Source organism: Manis pentadactyla, chromosome 14 (assembly GCF_030020395.1).
Source record: "Manis pentadactyla isolate mManPen7 chromosome 14, mManPen7.hap1, whole genome shotgun sequence".
NCBI classification, from domain to species: domain Eukaryota; kingdom Metazoa; phylum Chordata; class Mammalia; order Pholidota; family Manidae; genus Manis; species Manis pentadactyla.
This window is the reverse complement of record NC_080032.1, coordinates 64263028-64282641: the sequence shown is the minus strand read 5'-3', so window position 1 is coordinate 64282641 and position 19614 is coordinate 64263028. Positions and strand designations below refer to the sequence as shown.

Below are 19614 nucleotides of genomic sequence, written 5' to 3'. Positions count from 1 at the left end.
CTGTGTATTTTTTTTGAGGGGACTGGGTATAGGCTTTGCTGCTCTAAGGGCAGGGATGGGAGGGTGGGACGGAGAGGACTGCGGTACACTGAACAGCTAGGTAAGACTCAGGCACCTGGCATCCCTGAGTCTTCCCAGGGACCCAGGGAAGGAGTCGGGGTCAGTCAAGGGTGTTTGGACCCTGGGGAGAGGAGAGAGAGCAGTTACCGGTGTGGGCAAGTGGGGCTTCCGGACACGAGAACTCGGAGTACTGGAGGACCTGGGTGTTCTGCCACCCCAGTGGATTTCGGGCATGGGCTGGGGTCCCCTCTGGAAGGGCGGGCCGGTGTTCTGTCGGGCCCGGGCTCAACCTCAGGCCCGGAAAGGTCCAGGTGCCAGCCGTCAGTTGAGCCATTCATTGGCTTTCTCTCTGCCCTCCACCGCCCCCATGACCTCTGCCCCTTCTGTCGGGCCGTCCGATTGGTTGCTCCGCGTTCCCCTGGCGTCTCATTGGCTCTTCTCTCTCGCCCTCCATCCCTGCTCCTGCACTGGTCTCCGTCTCCCAGCAGAAGGCGCAGCCATGAATCCGTTATTCGGTCCCAACCTCTTCCTCCTACAGCAGGAGCAGCAGGGCCTGGCCGGGCCGCTGGGGGACCCCCTAGAAGGCGACCACTTCCCCGGCGGAGGGGACGTGTCCCCGGCGCCGCTCGCTCCGGCCGGTCCGGCTGCTTACTCGCCGCCCGGGCCGGGCCCGGCGCCCCCCGCCGCCATGGCGCTCCGCAACGACCTGGGCTCCAACATCAACGTGCTCAAGACCCTGAACCTCCGGTTCCGCTGCTTCCTGGCCAAGGTGCACGAGCTGGAGCGCCGCAACCGGCTGCTGGAAAAGCAACTGCAGCAGGCGCTGGAGGAGGGTAAGCAGGGCCGGAGGGGCCTGGCTCGCCGCGACCAGGCCGTGCAGACCGGCTTCGTCAGCCCCATTCGGCCCCTGGGCCTTCCCCTGGGCGCCCGGCCGGCCGCCGTCTGCACCCCGTCGGCGCTGGTGCTGGGCTCGCCCGCGCGCTCGCCAGCCGGTCCGCTGGCGCCCTCCTCGGCCTGCCACTCGTCGCCCTCCACTTCCACCTCTGCCGGCTACTCCTCGTCGGCCCGCTTCATGCCCGGTACCATCTGGTCCTTCTCTCACGCCCGCCGGCTCGGGCCGGGACTGGAGCCCACTCTAGTGCAAGGGCCTGGCCTGTCGTGGGTGCACCCTGATGGGGTGGGCGTCCAGATCGACACCATCACCCCCGAGATCCGCGCACTCTACAACGTGCTGGCCAAAGTGAAGCGTGAGCGGGACGAATACAAGCGGAGGTAGGGACTGGGAAGGAGGGACAGGGCCCTCTGTCATGCCCACATGGCCGGAACTAGGTGTGGGTCCAGGAGAGGAGGGCAGTTGGGGCCTAAGAATCAGGGAGAAGTTAAATGAGTGAAGTTCCTGCTGTATCAGGCAGAGCTTTGAAGGAGGTAGATGGGATTGGATACAGGGAGGCTGGAATCCACAGAGAATGCAGAAGTCCCACTTGTGACAGGAAGGACACCGGGAGAGGAATACCGTGGGAAATTCATATTTTCTTCTGGCTCTTCTTTTCTCTCATATAACTGCAGTGTTTGGATGACTTGTTAACTATGGGGTTTTGTGAGATGTGAAGGGGACATAGCTTTGAGAGGTCACATCTGGGGTGCTGCTTATCCCCCCCAGTCTCAGACCTTGGAGCAGTTTTGTCATATAGGCTCTACATACTGATCAAAAGTAAGGGACAAAGAATACAGCTGTACTTTAGAAGTCTAGGTGCAATTAGAAGCGGGTAGGGAGGAAGGGGCACCTTGCACCCACCCAGGGTTTCCCAAAGCAATATTGGTAGAAACTGGATACCTGCTCTAGTTCCATCTGAAAGGCTCTGGGGACCTCTGGGCATTTCTTGGAGTAGGTAAAAAATAAAAATGGGAAATGAAAGAGCAAAGGGAATTCTCTAGGGAAAGGGGAAGAGCCTGGTAGTTGTCATAGGGCCAGTGGAAGCTGGGGGAATCTGAGAAAGTGCTGAGCCAGGGCGGAGGAAATGTGAACAGAGCCAACAAAGGAGAGAGGAGGGAAAAGCTAGGAGTGTGGAGACGCCCTGTGAGTATAATGCAGCTGGGGGCAGCCCGGTGCATCCTGAGGGTGCATACTTGGCTTTCTGCAGGAACTGGTGGGGCAGTACCAGGGGCCCAGTGCTGGAGCTCTGGCTTCTTAGAGGGTTGATAATCAGGCTCTCAGGACAGGAACACGACCACAACCAGCGCTTTGTAGGCTCTGTGGCCCATGTCATGGTTGAAGAGGAAGGAGATGATGACAGGTCAGAAGGAGGCTTTGGTATGGGGTCTTCAAGTTTAACCTCTTAATCAGCCACTCTGACCCCTTGTGGGCAGGCTTGGGAACTACTCCTGCCTCCAACCCCTACCGCCAAGTGTAGCTGGGCTGGTGGGGACTGACCTCAGAAATTGCTGCTGGGTCTGAGGGATCTGTACCTTGCCAGCATCCAGCTGATCCAGATGAGCAGGCTTTCTGGGACTGAGTTCTGTCCCTTAGTTGCAGTCCATGTTATGGGAGTCTTTGGGACTCTCAGTTCTCCTAAAACCATCATCCAGATGCCACCCAGAACCATCCTGCACCTGCCCCTGTCCCTGCAGAGGGTAATCAACAGTCAGCAGTGGAACATGGACGGACAGTTCTGGAATACATCCATAACCACAAGAACAACTGCCTTTCACAGGAGCATTTCTTTCTTTCTTTTTTTTTTTTTTAACTGAAAGAGTGTTTGTCCTTGGTCCAGCTGTCCAGGGCAGCACAGAGTTCTTCCTTGGGGGCCGAGCTCATCGCTTGGCAGCACGCTGCTGTGTAGAGGCCCTGCAGCTCAGGCTGTATGATATGTGGCACTGGCAGTTGCTCACTCATCCACTCAGAGTCCTGCCCTTGTTCTCCTTACAACAATACTGCAGCTCCGTAGCCTGAAAGGCAGGGGTCTAGCTGGAGCATGGCGCTGGGGAGGAGCTGAGGCCTTCTGTTCTGTTCTCAACTCCACTGCTGGGTGTGACCTTGGGTGGGTCTCCTTCTCTTGGCCTCAGTTTTTCCCATATAGGAATAGTCCCTGCTTCCTCACTTCACTCAAGGGTACCATTTATTTAGAAGAGAGGTGTTTGGTAAGTGTAGAGTACCAGAAATTGCTTACTTTCTACCAAGTTAAAGGGACCTCATGAGAGCAGATTTGAATGGAGGTCACAGTGGAACTATCTGTGGGAAAGTCTGGCTGGAGAGCAAACAGAATTCTAGTAGCTTCCACTACTAGATTTACGTTCAGATTTTTTTTTTACCCCTCTAAGAGTTTATTCATCTTAAGCTTTACCTAACTTCGTTAAGTTTCTACCTGAATTTTTTTACTTCACTGTCAAATAGTGCTTCCCGCCCTTTCTGATGCATCTTGGACAGTCATTGTCCTTTCAGCCTTGATTTCCTCTTCCGGGGACTCGGAGACTCCAGAGTGTGAGGGTACTGCATCTCATGCCTTTATATTGTAGATGAAGAAGCCAAGGTCCAGAAGAGATTTAAAAAAAGGCCTTACCTAAGAGCCCGATGGTCCTAGGGCCCTTCCTTGCACCCCCAACCCCCACCTGAGAGAGATGCCAGAGCAAGAGGGAGAAGGACGTGGGGGCAGCAGGGGAGGGTGGCAAGGAGCCGAGAGGGCTGGGCACTGGAGTTGTGATGAGCTGGCAGGGTGGTGGCTGGACTGGCCGCCTCTTCCCTCCCCAGCCAGGAGGGGCAGTGGCGGTGAGGTAGAGGAATTATAATTAGGAATGCTGCAGTGCGGATGTGAGAGAGGAATGGGAGCACCCAGGGGGCATGGCCAGGCGAGATGGGAGGAGACTCAGGGAGGGGAGGAAGGATAGAGCCCCACGTCTGCAGAAGTGTTCCTCATGGGCTTTCATTTCACTGCGGTCCTCTTTTTGTTTCCTTCCTAACCAGCTCTCCTATGTTGAAGTTTCTCTCTTGGTGCAGTTTCCCTCCTCAGACTGGAGGAAGCCTTTCCAGAATGTGGCAAGAAGTGTTAGCTGTGTGGGTGGGGTCCCCCAGCCAGCCTTGCAGGATCCCAAGAGCCCAAGCGGTGATGCCGCCCACCCGTCATGTTCTGGAACCGGCCTGGCTTGCCAAGCACTGTCCTCTGTGAAAAACCCACCTGGATAACAGCTCTGCCTGGGGCCAAGAGTGCCTTTTAGCCTACTTGTGATCTAGGTCTCTGAATCTGGGTCCCAGGAGATGCTGCTTCTAGCTCTCAGCCCCCCTACTAACTTTTCATACTCCAGTCCCTTCCCTCTGGGCTAGGGGCTTGGCATCCCAGGCTCCTGCTTCCCACCGCCTCAGTGCCTCAGGCCAGCCTGTCACCTCTAGGCTCACCGAGAGGGGCTCTGGGCAGGCAGTTTCCGGAGCTTGTGGGGATGGACTTTGAGTGTCTGCTGCCAGGCTCTTGACCAACTCTGTTGATGCGGGATGTGTCCTGCAGCTGCTTTTACAGGGTTAAATGGTCCCACAAGAGGCAGGGCAGCGGGCTAGAGGAGCTCTGTTCTGGTGCAGGCAGGAGGCGGGAGACCGGATCTGTGCGCCTGAAGGTGGGACACTGGGCTGGGGCGCCTGGTGGTCTGGTGCGGGTGGTGGTGGGCAGCCGGGCAGCTGGTGAGACAGCGCCTGGGTGGGACGGGTACCGTGGAGGACGAGGGTAGCAGCACTCTCTCTTAAATGTAGTTCCTGGTGCATGGCCCGGATGTTCTGGAAAGGGAGCTGGTGAGCTTGGCCCTTGCCAGAAAGTGTGGAGCCGCCTGACAACTGACTGGCGAGCCAGCCATTTCTGGCTGCAGCCCTTCCCTATCCAGGGAGCCAGGCCAGGGAGTGAGCCTGAGCCGAGAGGTGGGGAACAGGGAGCTGCAGGCAGGGAAGGGCTCACACCGACCCTCTGCCTTCTCCCCATGCCTGCTAGGTGGGAAGAAGAGTACACGGTGCGCATACAGCTGCAAGAGCGAGTGAGCGAGCTCCAGGAGGTGAGGGCCGTTCTGCCTTCTGCCCTCACCCTCTCATTGCTCTTGGGCTCTGGTGCCAGCCCCTGGCCCTGCCTATCCTTACCTTCCCACTGGCAGTGCCACTGATGTTAGGATTTTCTCCCTGGCTAGGAAGCCCAAGAGGCTGATGCCTGCCAGGAGGAACTGGCGATGAAGGTGGAGCAGTTGAAGGCTGAGTTGGTGGTCTTCAAGGGGCTCATGAGCAATGTGAGTGTGGCCCCCCCAACCCCGTGGGCTGCTCAGGACCAGGTGCAGCCGGCCCTGGCAGTTTGGGCTGTGATTTCCTGTCCCACCCCACTTTGCCATGCTTCCGCTTTTTTCCCCTGGTGCCCCCTAATTCAAGAGAAGAAGGATCAGAAGTCCCCATGTTGTGTCTGAGGGGCCGTATAATCTTTGTGGTCCTAATGGTGGTTAAGCAGTTCGTTAAGAACCCAGAGCCTGGCTCTCCACATTGCCAGCTGTGCAGCACGGGTGAACTCCTTCAGTGCTCTGCCCTGTGTCCTCGAGCGTGGAAGAGATGACAAGGCAGGTGCTTTGTAGAGTGACTGCGAGAATATAGTGTACCTAGGACAGTGCTGCGCATACTTAGTGCCAAATATGTATTCACTAGTAGTGTTATTTTGACAGCACTTTCTCTCCCTGGGTAATTCCCAGTACTCTCTTCCTCTGGGAACATAGTCCTGGAAGGGACCCAGGCCCTGGGCCCCTGTACCTCCCAGGAGCTCCCCGTCTGGCCAGGGAGCCAGTTGTAGAGCAGCTCCTTGTGTGAGCAGGTGCTGTGGGGAGGGCACCCGGGAGGACTTGGAGGAGGTGGCAGTGGCGCACGACCTGAGGGAGGAGGAGGGTCTTGCCTTGCGGTCCTTGTCTGGGTGCTTGCTCACCGTCCCCTGTGTTTCCTGGCCAGAACCTGTCAGAGCTGGACACGAAGATCCAGGAAAAGGCCATGAAGGTGGACATGGACATCTGCCGCCGCATCGACATCACCGCCAAACTGTGCGACGTGGCTCAGCAGCGCAACTGTGAGGACGTGATCAAGATGTTCCAGGTGAGGGGTTGGCCACCCTCGGCCCGGAAGGGGCAGGCCTGGGCTCAGGCTCCCGGCCCACACAGCCCAGGGCCTGAGCTCCTCGGGAGGGTTGGGGCAGACACACAACCTTCCGTCCTCACTGGCTGGAGCCAGGCCCTGCCCTCCTTTTCGGGGGGACCTGATTGTGGGGCCCTCGGTGGGACTAGGCTGGGGGGCAAGGAGCAGCCTCTGGAGAGGAGTTCGGAAGCTGTTTCTAACGCCATCTCTCCCTTCCTTCTCTCTCTCCTCTGTCTGCTCCTCGCCTCTCTTCCTTCATCTTCTCTTGCTTTCTCCACAGAAGAAGCTGGTTAGTAGCACTCTCATGCAAGCTCTGTAACGTCCCGGTCCCAGTTTCAGAGGCAGCCAGGCCTCCGGCCCCCAGGGCTGCCCCGCCAGGCTGCTCGGTGCAGATTGCCCCCTCCTCTTTCTCCCCTTGCCTCCCCCCCACCTCCTCCCCCTAGGCGTCCCTTCCTTCCACCCCTCTCCCTCTGACTTGCCAGATCTGGATATAGATTCAGGTTCTCCTTTGTAAACACTGGCCCCCTCATCCTTGCGGCCCAAACTTTTCTTTTCAGTTCAGTCATTTCATTAGAAATACTTTTTTAAGAATAAATGTCCTCTGTAGCCATTATGCACATCTTAGCGTGGTCACTGCAGGGTCACGTTTCTCCTGATCTTACTGCTCTGTTCTCTATTTCTTCTCTCCTTCCTTCTCAGTCTGCAGCCCTGTTCCCATCTGTGTCTGTCTGCCTGCCTCTTGGTGACTCTGGTGTCTGTTCCTGTCGTTGTAACTGTGTCTTCTCTCTCTGTCTGCCCGCCCTTTTGTTGGTTCATGCTTCTCCTGCCTTCCGCGCATTCCTGCCGGCGCCCGCCCCCTTCTCCTCATGCACCCGGCCTCGTCTCTGTAGTCTCTGCACTTGTCTCCCATTAAGGTCCCATCCATGGGGGGGCGGAAGCGGGAGCGCAAGGCTGCCATCGAGGAGGACACCTCCCTGTCGGAGAGTGGCGGGCCCTGCCAGCCCGATGGGGACGAGGAGGAGAGCACAGCCTTCAGCATCAACGAGGAGATGCAGCGTATGCTCAACCAGCTGTGAGTCCCGCAGGAACCCCCCCGCAGCACCCGCAGAGGCCGGAGCTCCCCGCAGGCCCCTCCGCAGGACGGAGGCGGGCCCCACCCTCCTGACAGCCGGGCTCCCTGTCTCTAGGAGGGAGTATGATTTTGACGACGACTGTGACAGCCTGACTTGGGAGGAGACTGAGGAGACCCTGCTACTTTGGGAGGATTTCTCAGGCTATGCCATGGCAGCTGCAGAGGCCCAGGGAGAGGTAACCACCCCTCCCGGCCTCGGGGCCCCTATAGTTCTGCCCAGCCAACTCCCTGCTTCCTTGCTGTTTTCTGTCTGTGGCTGTCATCCTTTATCTGCTTCTCCCCTCTTCCTTTATCCTCCTCCTTATCTTCCTGCAGTTTCCTGTAACCGGACTTTCTCTCTCTCTCCCTCCCCTGCCTGGCCCTTGCATCGCCCCACCCTGGCCCTCCCTGTCGGCTTCCCCCTCGCTTCCCTGCTTCCCTTCCTACTCCAGCAGCAAGAGGACAGTTTGGAGAAGGTGATTAAAGATACTGAGTCCCTGTTCAAAACCCGGGAGAAAGAATATCAGGAAACCATTGACCAGATAGAGGTAAGGATGCAAGCTGAAGCGAGGCCGTGAGTGGGGCTATGGGACCCCAGGCCCAGGGCCTCCCCCTTTCTTTTGTGGAGGAGGAGGGTCTCCTGCTGTAGTAGCTGTACACCTCAGGCACTGCGGGGCAGTTGATGGGGGCTCAGACCTCAGCTCTGTCTCTTACTTCTTGTGGCTCTGATGTTTCATGAGCTATTTATTCTCTCCAAGCTTATTTCTTTATTTCTAAAATGGGAGTCTTAATACTTCCTCTCTTAGGGCTGTTTGAAGATCACATGAAAGAATGCCTGAGTGAGGCTTAGGGCAGTGTCTTTCTCAGCAAACACACTGTGGTGGCTTTATTATTACCATCCTTACTACTCGGTGCCATCACAGAGACCACTAAGCGGGGACTGAACCTGGCTGCTGCCTCGGCTCAGAACCTCCATTTTTAGTCCTTTGCCTTAGGGAGCCTTCTGGAGGTGGCAAGTGGCTCTGGTGCTGTACCTTCCATGCCAGGCCTTTGGGGGCTGCAGGAAGGGTTTGTGGCACCCTGCATGGAGGTGGGGGGGGCGCTCCTGTGAGCCCTCTTACCCATGTTGGGGGCCCTTCCCTGAACACTGTGACTTGGGCATGAGGCCAGTGGAGTTCTGTGACTCAGCCTCTCCCCAGGCCCATGTGGCTAATTACACTGTCCCTGCTCTCACACTGCCTGCGCTTTGAGAAGGAAGTTGAGAAAAATTTCCTACATACTTATTCTCTCAACACACATCAAACAGTCTTGCTCCTTCAAGCAAAACCTGCTTTGGTTTCCTGCGCAGGCAGACAGCTGCTCAGTGTTAGAGCAGACTCATGCCGCTAGCTGGGGAGCTGCGCAGGGAGAACCGCTGCCCTCTGCCCTCACACCGACCTCCCCGCCTCCCTTCTCCCCAGGGAGCAACAGTGGGAGGACCGTGAGGAGAGCAGACAAGGTGTTGGTGGCAGTGCCACTCCTGGGGATCCGTCTGGGGTACCTGAGGTCCTGTTATCTAAGTGAGGTTGACCTCTCAGGGTCACTGAGATGTGGCAAGGACCATTTCCTGTTGTTGGATGGTAAAGCTGAAGCCCAGGTGGAGGGATCCTTTCACCCTGCCTCCTCTTCCCCATCTTCCTGGCCTCCCCCTGCCCTCTGCTTATGCAGCTGGCTGACGTCATCAGTGCGTGTTGTCACCGGTACCTTTGAATGTAGGGTCATCTTCTTTACCTCCTCCTTGCTTTGAAGTGTGAGTTATGGGGAGACATACAGATGCACAGAGACAGCCGGTGGCAGGTCTTGGCTTGTGTTTTGATAGACACATTTGTCTCATTTCCTTCATCCCTGTTGTACTGAGTGGCTCTAGAACCCAGCCCCTTACTCACTGGCTCTCCTGAGGTGGGAAATTAGGGTGAAGGGGGCAGCTGAGCTGAACAAGAGCTGGTTTCTCTGGTTTCCTTCCTAGCCTGAACAGTCGGCACATCCTATTTCTTGGGCCCACTGCTGTGGGACCCCAGCCATTTGAGCCACACTCATGAGGGCTTCTGACCCACCCAGGTCACCATCTTGTCTTGTTACTGTCCTGACCACCTCTTTGTCTGGCCCTGTGGCCCATTTACTGCTTCCTCCAAGTTCCCATCCTCTGTCAAGTTTGGATTAGTTTGGGGTGGCTTCCTCTGTCCTGTTCAGATCATTTATGGGTGGTTTCCTACACTTTTGCTTTGCTCTTCAGCAGTCAAGCGAATACCACTCTGAGCAGTTTTATTCTGCCTCTTCTTTTGGCCCCTGTCCTTTGTACCCTAGACAGAGTGAGGCAGCAGATTGTCTTCCTGCCTCCGCGCCCACCTCTCGGCTCCTCCTCAGAGCCTGCGGCACAGGACTGGGCTCGGGAGGGAGCCTGTGCTGCCTTGAGTCTGAGCCCACGTTTTTGCACATAAATATTTCTTAAATCAAAATACATCTTATAACCAGGAGGACAGCAGTCTTTCTGTTAGTCTGTGATGATGGCTTACAAATGAGAAAATAAGGAAATAAGGAGGAAATGGATGGTGCGAGAACTGAGCCCCTCTCAATGGTGTGGCCAGATTTCTTCCTTTAGGCCAGGAGTCTTGTGGGTACTTCACAAAGTTCATTAATAACTTCCCATCGAGGTGCTGGGCATGCACATGCAGAGATGAATGAGACTTTTCCCTTCCAGAGCTCCCAGTTCAGTGTGGGAGAGACTAGGTGCAGAGTTGTCTGGGGAGTGAGGGATGGGCCAGGACCTGGAGGAACCATGGAGAGGAAGTGACACTGTGCACAGAGCCACCCATGCTCCCAACAATGTCCGTTGCCTCAGAGCTGCCCGCACTGACGATTCCTCACTTGTCAGGAAGACGAGAAGGAATGATAGTATATTGGGGGCCTTTTGCCTTGACCTGATTTATTTTTAAATCTGAGCCATCAACCTTTGCTGCCTGGGCTCCTGCCTGGCGGCGCTCCTGGCGTGCTGGCCCCCTGGGGTGGGGCAGGGACCCTGCTGATCCATGGCCCTGCCCTGTCCCCACCACAGCTGGAGCTGGCCACGGCTAAGAATGACATGAACCGGCACCTGCACGAGTACATGGAGATGTGCAGCATGAAGCGAGGTTTGGATGTGCAGATGGAGACCTGTCGCCGGCTCATCACGCAGTCTGGGGACCGGTAGGGGCTCCCCATGGGTGTGGCCCTCCGGGGTGATGCAGGAGGGAGCAGTGGGCCAGAGCCCTGGGCGGGCAAGGCCTGAAGATGCTCTGGCAGTGGCTGTGTCACATGTTGATGGGCTCTCCTTTTGGGGTCCCCTGGTGTGTCTGCCCAGCCCACAGCTCCCCTCAGCAGTTGGATGGTACATGTGTCCGCTCGTGGCTGGACAGCTGAAACCTCCAATGCTACCAGCTCTGGCAGCTAAAACCTGACCAGGAACCCAAGGGGTGCAGGGCAGATGTTTATCTGAAGTCCCAGCCACAGTCCCTGCATTTGATTCTGCATAAGTTATACTGCAACCAAAAAGAAAATATATAAGAAGTCACAAAACAGTATAGGTAGACATAAAGCTGAGGTCATCAAGTCAGTGCCCTTGGGCTCAGGCGACATCTCTCATGCTGTGACTTCAGATATTTCTAAACTCTGAGCTTCCCAGAGTCCCCAAGATAAAAAGGGAGCGACTCTCCCATCAGAGTGGGTGGGCATTGTTTCTTCCCCTTCCCCATGTCTCTCTCCCAGCCTCCCCCACCTCCGATCCCTGCCTGAGACAAAATTTTCCCTGCCCCAGGGTGACAGCTGGTATTTTTTCTAGAAAGTCTCCTGCTTTCACTGCGGTCCCACTTAGCGACCCGCCGCCACCGCCAAGCGAGACTGAGGACTCCGATCGTGATGTCTCATCTGATAGCTCCCTGAGATAGGGACCTCCCTCCAGCCCGGCTCCCCTGGGCCCACCCTGCCAGGAGCTCACCAGGCAGAGGGTTGGGGGCTTATGGAAGGGAAGCATCATCTGTTCCGCTGCACAAGCCTGGCTCTGGGGCCTGTGGCTCCTCCCTTGCCTTTCTCCCTTGGTCCTTGGCCTGGGGTGTCTGGAGCGAGGCTTAGCCTGCCCTTCCTGGGCGACCCCAGCTCACCTGGGGCACTCCTGCCTTCTTGCGTGGGTGTCTGCTACTTCCTCATATTTAAAATGCTGCCAAGCGATTGGGACCCCTGACCTTCTCCGCTAAGGAATGTGATTGTCAGATCTTCCTTCCATCCCTGTGGCCTCTAGAGCCTGCTTGATGTCTGATTCCGCACTGGTGCTAACCGACCCTGGCACTGGTATGAAGTGGGTCAGGCCGAACTTTCCCTGGTGTGTGCAGCATGTGGCAGGGGAGGGCTTCCCCTCCTGTTTCAGGTGGAGGAGGCGGGACTGGGCAGGGCTCTCCGTCCTCCGTCAGGGCCGGCTGCTGCTGACAGCAGTGATGTGGCTGTGACCCCTTTCCTGCAAGTGCCATACATTAAAGGGGCCTCGTGCCCCGTTCTAGATGGCATCTGGGTTTGACTGGGTGTGGTATTGTGGTGGGAGATGGAAGCTCGTCTTCTAGTCACTGCTGAGTGACAGAGAATGTGAAGCTACTTCGTGTGCATGTGAGTGTACGCAGGTGGGTGTGTACATTTATGTGGTGTGCATGCCCATGGGTGTGCGGGTGCACATGTCCTCAGGGTCTCAGTCTCTGCAAGTATCAGCTGAAGATGTGTCCTCCCGTGACTGTCATACACTGAGACCAACATGCTGAGTAAGAGATCCTTGGAAAGGCTTGGAGAAGTTGGGAGATACGACTGATGACACCTCAGCATAACTGCCAGTGGGGGGCAATACTGAGCTGACATTTGAATGGAATCTAATAATAATGAAACCGGAGAGTATTGAACACTTTTGTGTCACTGTTTCTAGCACTTTCTGATAATAGTACACAACCCCATGAGGTAGGTAGAAACGTTTTTTTAATAAACGAGCAGATGCAGAATGCAGAGTGGTAAGTTTTAACTTGCCAAAGCAGTAAGAGCCTCTAGGGCAGGAGCAGGGTCTCAGGCCAAGTGGCCTGCAGCCTGTGCTCCCACGCATGCCGCCGTCCCTCATGCGCTGATGACCATGGAAATAGTATCGCCACACATAACTACAAACTCAGGCAGTGGGCCCTGCCCTTATCTTTTACCGTGTAGGGCTCACAGAATCCGGCTGACCTTTTTAAACTGGGTCCTATCAGTCATGCCCTTATTTTTCAGATGGAGTAACTAGGGCACAGAAAGTAAATATAACTTGCTCAAGACCTCACAGCTGGGAATGGAATTTGTACCCTAGCAGCCTGGCTGCACGCCATGCCCTACTGGGCATCTGCTTCACAGCAGCCAGTTAATGGGTTACGGCCATATGGATTCGGTAGCCCTCCTCCAAAGCCGGCTTCCTGGGTCCATGTTATTACCCTCCAGGGGGCTGCAGACAAAATACTTCTGGATAAAGACAGCCAGGCCATTCCCGTCTTCAGCCAACACAAATGAGTAATCCAGAGCTGAAGCATGGTGAGAAAATGGTCTTGTCCTTTCAAGTTACCAGTGGTGGCTTCCTGGAGCACCCAGAGGCCTTGGAGGGGAGACTAAGCTGAGGTGAGGACAGACTGTTCTTCAAAGGAGCCATGCCTGAGTGCACACACTTCTGGGACGCCTTTCACTGATGTGTAGCTCTAAACCCACAGTGAAGCTTAAGTGTGGTCAGGGTAGACCAGATTGTTCTTGGGTACTCAAGCAAGATTATCTCCTTGGCACCAGCTCGGCTTCCCTCCCTTTATCCTAGACCCTAGAATAAGATAAACAGCTGGCTGGGTACAGTGCACTTTATTGATGGTACATGACAAGGTATGCCCCTCCCCTTCTTTAGGGGGTTTGGGATGGAAATCGAAGTTGGAAGATTCTCAATGTGTCGGGATGAGTGGGGGCATGGACTCCCCAGCAGCCGAGGGCCTCTCTCTTCCTCTTGAGCTTTTTTTGCTGGGGCTTGTGATCCAGGGGGCTCTTACTCCTTGGAGGCCATGTGGACCATGAGGTCCACCACCCTGTTGCTGTAGCCAAATTCATTGTCATACCTAGAAGGTCAAGAGTTAAGGGCTATTTTCCTGAGCCAGACACCAGAGACCATCACTTTTTTAAGCTTGTCCTCTACCCCAGCCACATACCAGGAAATGAGCTTGACAAAGTGGTCGTTGAGGGCAATGCCAGCCCCAGCATCAAAGGTGGAGGAGTGGGTGTCACTGTTAAAGTCGCAGGAGACAACCTGGGGAGGGGAGAGGGCTAAGTGTGGGAACAGTCTTGTTTAACAGATTCACGTGGACACAGTTACTTGCCCGATTGGTGGTACCTGGTCTTCAGTGTAGCCCAGAATGCCCTTGAGAGGCCCTTGTGATGCCTGCTTCACTACCTTCTTGATGTCATCGTACTTGGCCTAACAGTACCAAAAAAAAAGATCCTTATTCAAGCTCCACTCTTAACACCGATTTTCCACAAACCCAAACCCCTGCCCACCAAATCTTTTCCAGCCCATTCGTACAGCTTTCTCCAGGCGGCAGGTCAGATCCACGACGGACACGTTGGGGGTGGGGACGCGGAAGGCCATGCCAGTGAGTTTCCTGCAGACACCGGGAGCAGGGTCAGCACCACACCTGCTCATTAGCCAGGCCCCCCAGGGCAGAAGAGCAGCAAAGAGCCTCACCCATTCAGCTCTGGGATGACCTTGCCCACAGCCTTGGCAGCGCCCGTGGAGGCAGGGATGATGTTCTGGGCAGCCCCTCGGCCATCACGCCACATCTTCCCAGAGGGGCCATCCACAGTCTTCTGAGTGGCAGTGATGGCATGGACTGTGGTCTGCAAACATGAAGGAGGGAATGGGGGCCCCTGAATGGTGCTCCTCACATCCCCTGCCTTTCAGGCTTCCTCTTCCCCTCAGGAAGAACTAAAGGACAGCATGCCTGGAGCCAATCCCCTTAGCACCCCCAACGCCCCTCAGCCCAGGGCCAATCCTGGGCGAGAAATGAACATGCTCTGGGCTCTTTCCCATCACTCATACCATGAGTCCCTCCACAATGCCAAAGTTGTCATGGATGACCTTGGCCAGGGGAGCCAAGCAGTTGGTGGTGCAGGAGGCATTGCTGAAACGAGGGAGGCAAGTCAAGGGCAAGCACACCCACCTTGGACACGCAGCGCTGCCCGGCCCTGTCCCCGCTGCCAGGCTCACCTGACGATCTTGAGGGAGTTGTCATACTTCTCGTGGTTCACACCCATCACAAACATGGGGGCATCCGCGGAAGGCGCAGAGATGATGACCCTCTTTGCCCCACCCTTCAAGTGCGCCTGTAGCAGAGGAGCAGTTAACACCCCCGGGGTTCTCCCTTAATAGGCCTAAGTCAGCTTGCTCCATCCTTCCTGTTACACCAGACCCCAGGTCACCTCCCATCTCTGGTCTTCCTGCCACTCACCCCGGCTTTCTCCATGGTAGTGAAGACACCAGTGGACTCCACTACGTACTCAGCACCAGCATCACCCCATTTGATGTTGGCGGGATCTCGCCTGCAAGAGAAGATGGCACAGTTCAGGGACAGGGGTACCACGTACCTGAGGTGTCATCACGTCATCCTCGCACTTCCCTACAAGCAAGTTCCTTCCTGTCCCACCTTCCATACTTACTCCTGAAAGATGGCGATGGGCTTGCCATTAATGACAAGCTTCCCATTCTCAGCCTTCACTGTGCCATTGAACTTGCCATGGGTGGAATCATACTGGAACATGTAGACCTGAAAGGGCAGGTGGGGGCTTCAAGGGACTGTGCTTTGGCCAGGCTTGGCCCTCACACCAGTCACATGGGCAGCACTCACCATGTAGTTGAGGTCAATGAAGGGGTCATTGATGGCGACAACATCCACTTTACCAGAGTTAAAAGCAGCCCTGGTGACCAAGCGCCCAATTCGGCCAAATCTGAGAGGTAGGAGGCAAGGCAGCATGAGGAAGGGGAAGTAGAGAATTTTCCTGAGTGAGTAAGCAGCCCTAGAACAACTCATCCTCTTTCAGAGGTTAGAAAGTGGCACTTTCCTACCACTGCAAGCCCCAGGAGATCTCATTTTATCTTCCATGAGCAACCCTTCCAGGATGGCCTAGCTTTACAGCATGGCCATAAGTGAAGGTTCCTATCCAGCCCAAGAGATCAAGCTCAAATACATGCCCATCCCACTATCATCTGAAGCCCTTCAAGGAGAAATGGCAGTGTGGGGCATTGATGCTGTCACCTACAGCCTGGGCACATGTCACTCCCACCTGTGCTGGGAATGCTTGTTCTGTCTGGCCCAGCTTCAGGCTACACACTCTAGGGAGCAAAGACATATACACTTTAGCATCACCAAGTTCAAAGGGCAAGAGTAAAGGTCAGAAATTAACCAGCTGGGGAAAAGCCCACACCCCCTTCTCCAAGTCCCTCCTACTGAAGGGAAAGAGATGGGGGAAAACGAACCTTTCTCAACTCCTAACCCCAGGGCTCTAGTTTGCTAAGCTACCCGTCCTTCCTAGCTCGTTTCCATAAATCAGGAGTGGTAGCAACAGATGTAGATGTGCCTGCGGGAAAGGTGGAAGAGAGCAGAAGCCCAGGCCCTCAGCGGCAGAAAGGTCAGGCAGCTATATTTAACCCCACATTAGGGTGGAGTGGGGGGATCTGGTTTCTGGAAGACGGAATGGGGAGAAGGGCAAGATTCTCAAGGCTCATGGACACCTGATCCTCCCTGCGACCTTTGGAGCCTGGTCTTTGGGGCTGGGTCAGCTCTAGGCATGGCTGAGGACAGGAGTTTCGAGGGGAGCTGGTGTGAAAACAGGGGCTGCTACTGCGAGAGCCATTTTGCGGTGGAAAATTTCTGACCATCAATGACTCAGCTTCCCCAGCATGGCACTAAGCCACACCCACACCTCTCCAAAAAAAGGAAAGACACAGGAGGACCCCAAGAATCCAACGTTTTGGAGTCATCACAGAATCGTTAGGAAGAGCATCACTGCCAACAGAAATTTGGCTGGTGGCTTAAAGGATGGTCCAGGGTTTATATGGTCTAGTTTGAGGTCCAGCTCTTCTGAGAGAAAGTACAGTAAAGCTTTGTCTCACTCGGTTTACCGGATAAAGGCGTCTCCACCCCACTGAGGCAAGACTGGGGTTAGTCATAGGTAGGAAAGCGAACCCAGCGCCGAGCGAGGTTTCCTAACGGCCTCATTCACTTCCTTCCCAGTTACAACATGGCGGCCAGCCCCGCATCATGCCTCGGGGCCCCGCAGCCAACCACCCTGCCTGCCCCCACCGCCCCCGGCCCGCATCCCCCGCCGGCGGGCGGAGAGGCCCCAGCACGTGACTCGCAGGGCGCGAAAGGACTGAGCGGCCCCGGCCTGGGGCGAGATGCACGTAACCCCAGCAGGAATCGGAGCCTCTCCGGGTTATCTGAGGCCGGAGCGGGGGCGCCGTGTCCTGTCCCCGCAGGGGCGACGTCACTGGAAGCGCAACAGCTGGAGGGGTCACGAGGCTGCCTGCCGGGTCTGCCCGCTAACCTTGAACTCTCCTTGGAGACGGCGGTACGACCATCCCACCATGTGCCTCACGCGCTGCAAAGCCTTGCAGACCCAATTCGTGGGGACACAGGACCCAGTGACTTAACCCAGGCCACCTCGCACTTACCCGTTTATTCCAACCTTCACCATCTTGTCTCAGGACGCGGCTGCGGGGAGAGGAGGTGAGTATGAGGGCACTGGGCTCCGCCGGCCGCGTTCCAGCCGTTGCCCCCCGCCCCTCCCCCAGGCCTCCATTGTCACTCTGCGCCTCGGCACGTCCTTCCTCCGCCCCTGCAATGCGGAGGCCCGGTCCGACCCCAGAACCCCCCACCCCCGCGTCCGCGCAGCCGAGCGCCCGACCCGCGCACGCCCCGGACCCTCTCGGGGCCATCCCAGAGCAGCCTGCGCCATCGGGGCGGCGCCTCGCCTCCGCTACCTGGCGCTGCACCGGAAGCTGCGGCTATCTGTTGAACGGGCAGGAGCAGAGAGCACCGGCGGTGACTGCGGGCTGCATTTATAGAGCAGGCGCGGCGGGGAGGGGGCGCGGGCCCGCCTCCCGCCCGCTCACCCAGTCGCAGCCCGAGGGCGCGGAGACCTGAGCTACGTGCGGCCGTAAAGCTGCGAGTAGCCGGGCCCGCCGTTTTTCCGCCCCCCGCCCCCCAACCGCCCATCCTTGGACCCGCCCGGCTCTTCAGCGTACACAGTGTTGGTGGGCTGGGGCCGAGGGGAGGGCGAGCGGACCGCTGAGGGTACCCAGGGCGGGACGGCGGACGTGCCGGGCACTGGACTCGAGGACGGGGTCCTGGTGGGAACCCAAGCGGTCCAGGAGCCAGAGACTTTAAAATTGCTGCACACATGAAATCGGGGGACTTTGGAGCTGGTGGGATGGGGAGTGGGGCTGGAGCCCGGGACTGCTCGCGAATGCACTCTGTTACCCTCGTCCCCTTTCTTTCAAAGGCTGAGGGGCGGGAAAGCTGAGGAACTTCTCAAGGCTCTTCGGTAGTGACACGGGAACCGCAAAGGGAAAGCCCGGGAGGGGCCAGCCCGCCTCCTGCGGGCCCTTCCCAGCTCCGCCTCCCCCCAACCCCCGGCTCCCCGCGTCTTTGGGCGGGGGGCCTAGGCCCGGCACTGGGCAATGGGGGCCGGGAAAGGAAGGGGGCTCAGAACGAGGCTTGAGGGGGAGGTTTGCGCACTGAAGGTCACGCTGTCCTGGAGCTCGGCAGCCTGGAGACCTATTTGCCGCATTCAAACCAGGCCGTGTGCACCGGGCCGGGATCACCGATGGGGGCTGGGCGGATGGAAGGCCACAGGCCTCCCACAGGGTCGCTCCTGGGAAACCGAAGGCTGTGCTGCCCAGGCTGGGAGACAATGCCTCTTTCACCCTTCTGCAGCCCAGAGCAGAGAGCGGGACGTGAGGGCGGAAGTCCCTCCCTCTCCACCCTGGGACGTGCCGTCCAGTCCTGGAGCCAGGGACTCCCCTTCACTGGTGCTACCAGGGCATGTTGAGAGGTAGGGTGAGGAGTCCAGAGGAAGAGAAACATTGGGAGGTGCTGGGCACACGGTGGAAACAGCCCCCCCCCCCGCCTCACACGCGATATATAGGCAGGGATCCATTTCCCCCGAAGAGGAGCCCCAGCTGCACCAGGTTTGAGATCTGAGGATGGAGGAAGGGTGGGGTTTCTAAACGAAGGGGGTGGGGCTGAGCGGACATTGACCATTAGCAGGTGCTGGGGACCAGGAATCTGGGGCCTCTTTGCTGGCCCAGCGTAACATGAGAACAGCCCCCTTTTCTAGCTGAAAAGCCTGTGGCTAAGTTTAGCCGGCCTGGTGATAACCTTTGCTTAAAAAGGCAGAGAGCACGCAGTGCTACACCCCAACTCCAGCCGCACTCCCTTCCCTTTCAGGCATTGCCCTCCTTCCTTGGGGCCCCAGAGCCAAGGCTATGTGTCTGGCCATCGGCGTGCCTGGTTGGTGTCCAGGCTTTTCACGAAGAGCAAGAGCAGGGCTAGAAAGCCCCTAATGGTGACAGGAGGTGGGGAAGTGGAGGACTCAGTGGCTACTGTTCATCCCCGCTCAGATTCAACCAGGACCATGAACCACTTCCCACAAGGGCAGGCCTTGGGGTTCATCCACGCTCCTGCAGCGACCAAAGCATGTGTCTGGGGTACCATCTTCCTCTTCGTCTCATGGTAGTCATTTTTCATTACCATCCTCTGCCAGAGCAGGAGCTCAGCATCGGGGAGCACACTGTGCAGTGTTGTCATGGCAGCAGGCTCACGCCTCCTGTTGCAGGTGACTCAGCAGACACTTGGGGAGTTAGAGGGGCGATGGTTTCAGGTGGGCGGCACTAGGAGTGCGCGACTCCTGCAGACCCTGCAAGTGAGGGGTCCTTCAGACAGCTTGTCTCCGGAGATGTCTAGAGCTGGAGGGGACCACAGGAGGTCCCATCAGCCCACCAGGTCAGTCGCCTGTGTTCAGGGAGCACTGGTGGGGGCAGGGGAGCGCACAGAGGAAGCCAGCCCTTGCTCTGGAGCAGGGCTTCTCAACCTCGGCACTACTGTCTGACACTGTGGGCTGGGCGGTTCTTTCTTGGGGCCGTCCTGTGCACTGGAGGCTTTTTAACACCCCTTGCCTCTACCCACTAGATGCCAGGTCGCACCCCCACCCCACTGCA

At 57.0% G+C, this 19614-nt stretch overlaps 2 protein-coding genes across 4 annotated transcripts; one reads left to right on the top strand and one right to left on the bottom strand.

Moving 5' to 3' along the window:
* Nucleotides 1-28: 28 nt before the first annotated feature.
* IFFO1 (intermediate filament family orphan 1) lies at nucleotides 29-13460 on the top strand. 3 transcript variants are annotated; one of them, XM_036910077.2, is made up of 10 exons: nucleotides 30-1332; nucleotides 5025-5085; nucleotides 5215-5310; nucleotides 6008-6148; nucleotides 6468-6476; nucleotides 7078-7259; nucleotides 7375-7495; nucleotides 7751-7846; nucleotides 10390-10520; nucleotides 11152-13460. In XM_036910077.2, the coding sequence occupies exons 1-10, from the start codon at nucleotides 293-295 to the stop codon at nucleotides 11255-11257; spliced, it is 1983 nt and encodes a 660-aa protein (XP_036765972.2). In that variant the 5' UTR covers nucleotides 30-292; the 3' UTR covers nucleotides 11258-13460. The 3 variants fall into 3 exon arrangements, with proteins under 3 accessions (XP_036765980.2, XP_036765972.2, XP_036765979.2); XM_036910085.2 differs by lacking the exon at nucleotides 6468-6476 and having other exon boundaries at nucleotides 29-1332; nucleotides 7102-7259; nucleotides 7754-7846; XM_036910084.2 differs by lacking the exon at nucleotides 6468-6476 and having other exon boundaries at nucleotides 31-1332; nucleotides 7102-7259.
* On the bottom strand, nucleotides 13196-17490 carry GAPDH (glyceraldehyde-3-phosphate dehydrogenase). Its single transcript, XM_036910086.2, has 12 exons — nucleotides 17377-17490; nucleotides 17068-17107; nucleotides 15242-15341; nucleotides 15054-15160; nucleotides 14846-14936; nucleotides 14605-14720; nucleotides 14437-14518; nucleotides 14083-14234; nucleotides 13921-13999; nucleotides 13732-13815; nucleotides 13550-13647; nucleotides 13196-13459 (listed from the first exon to the last, which is right to left on the bottom strand). Exons 2-12 carry the CDS (start codon nucleotides 17088-17090, stop codon nucleotides 13390-13392), a joined length of 1002 nt encoding a protein of 333 aa, XP_036765981.1. The 5' UTR covers nucleotides 17091-17107; nucleotides 17377-17490; the 3' UTR covers nucleotides 13196-13389.
* Between the last annotated feature and the right edge of the window lie 2124 nt (nucleotides 17491-19614).

Coding starts and splice junctions, on each gene's coding strand:
- IFFO1 (XM_036910077.2), top strand. CDS start 293: ATGGGCTGGGGTCCCCTCTGGAAGGGCGGGCCGGTGTTCTGTCGGGCC. Junction 5,086..5,214: donor GAGTGAGCGAGCTCCAGGAG/GTGAGGGCCGTT, acceptor CTCCCTGGCTAG/GAAGCCCAAGAGGCTGATGC. Junction 7,496..7,750: donor CTGCAGAGGCCCAGGGAGAG/GTAACCACCCCT, acceptor TTCCTACTCCAG/CAGCAAGAGGACAGTTTGGA.
- GAPDH (XM_036910086.2), bottom strand. CDS start 17,090: ATGGTGAAGGTTGGAATAAACGG. Junction 14,235..14,436: donor GCATTGTGGAGGGACTCATG/GTATGAGTGATG, acceptor TCATGTTTGCAG/ACCACAGTCCATGCCATCAC. Junction 14,000..14,082: donor GTCATCCCAGAGCTGAATGG/GTGAGGCTCTTT, acceptor CGGTGTCTGCAG/GAAACTCACTGGCATGGCCT.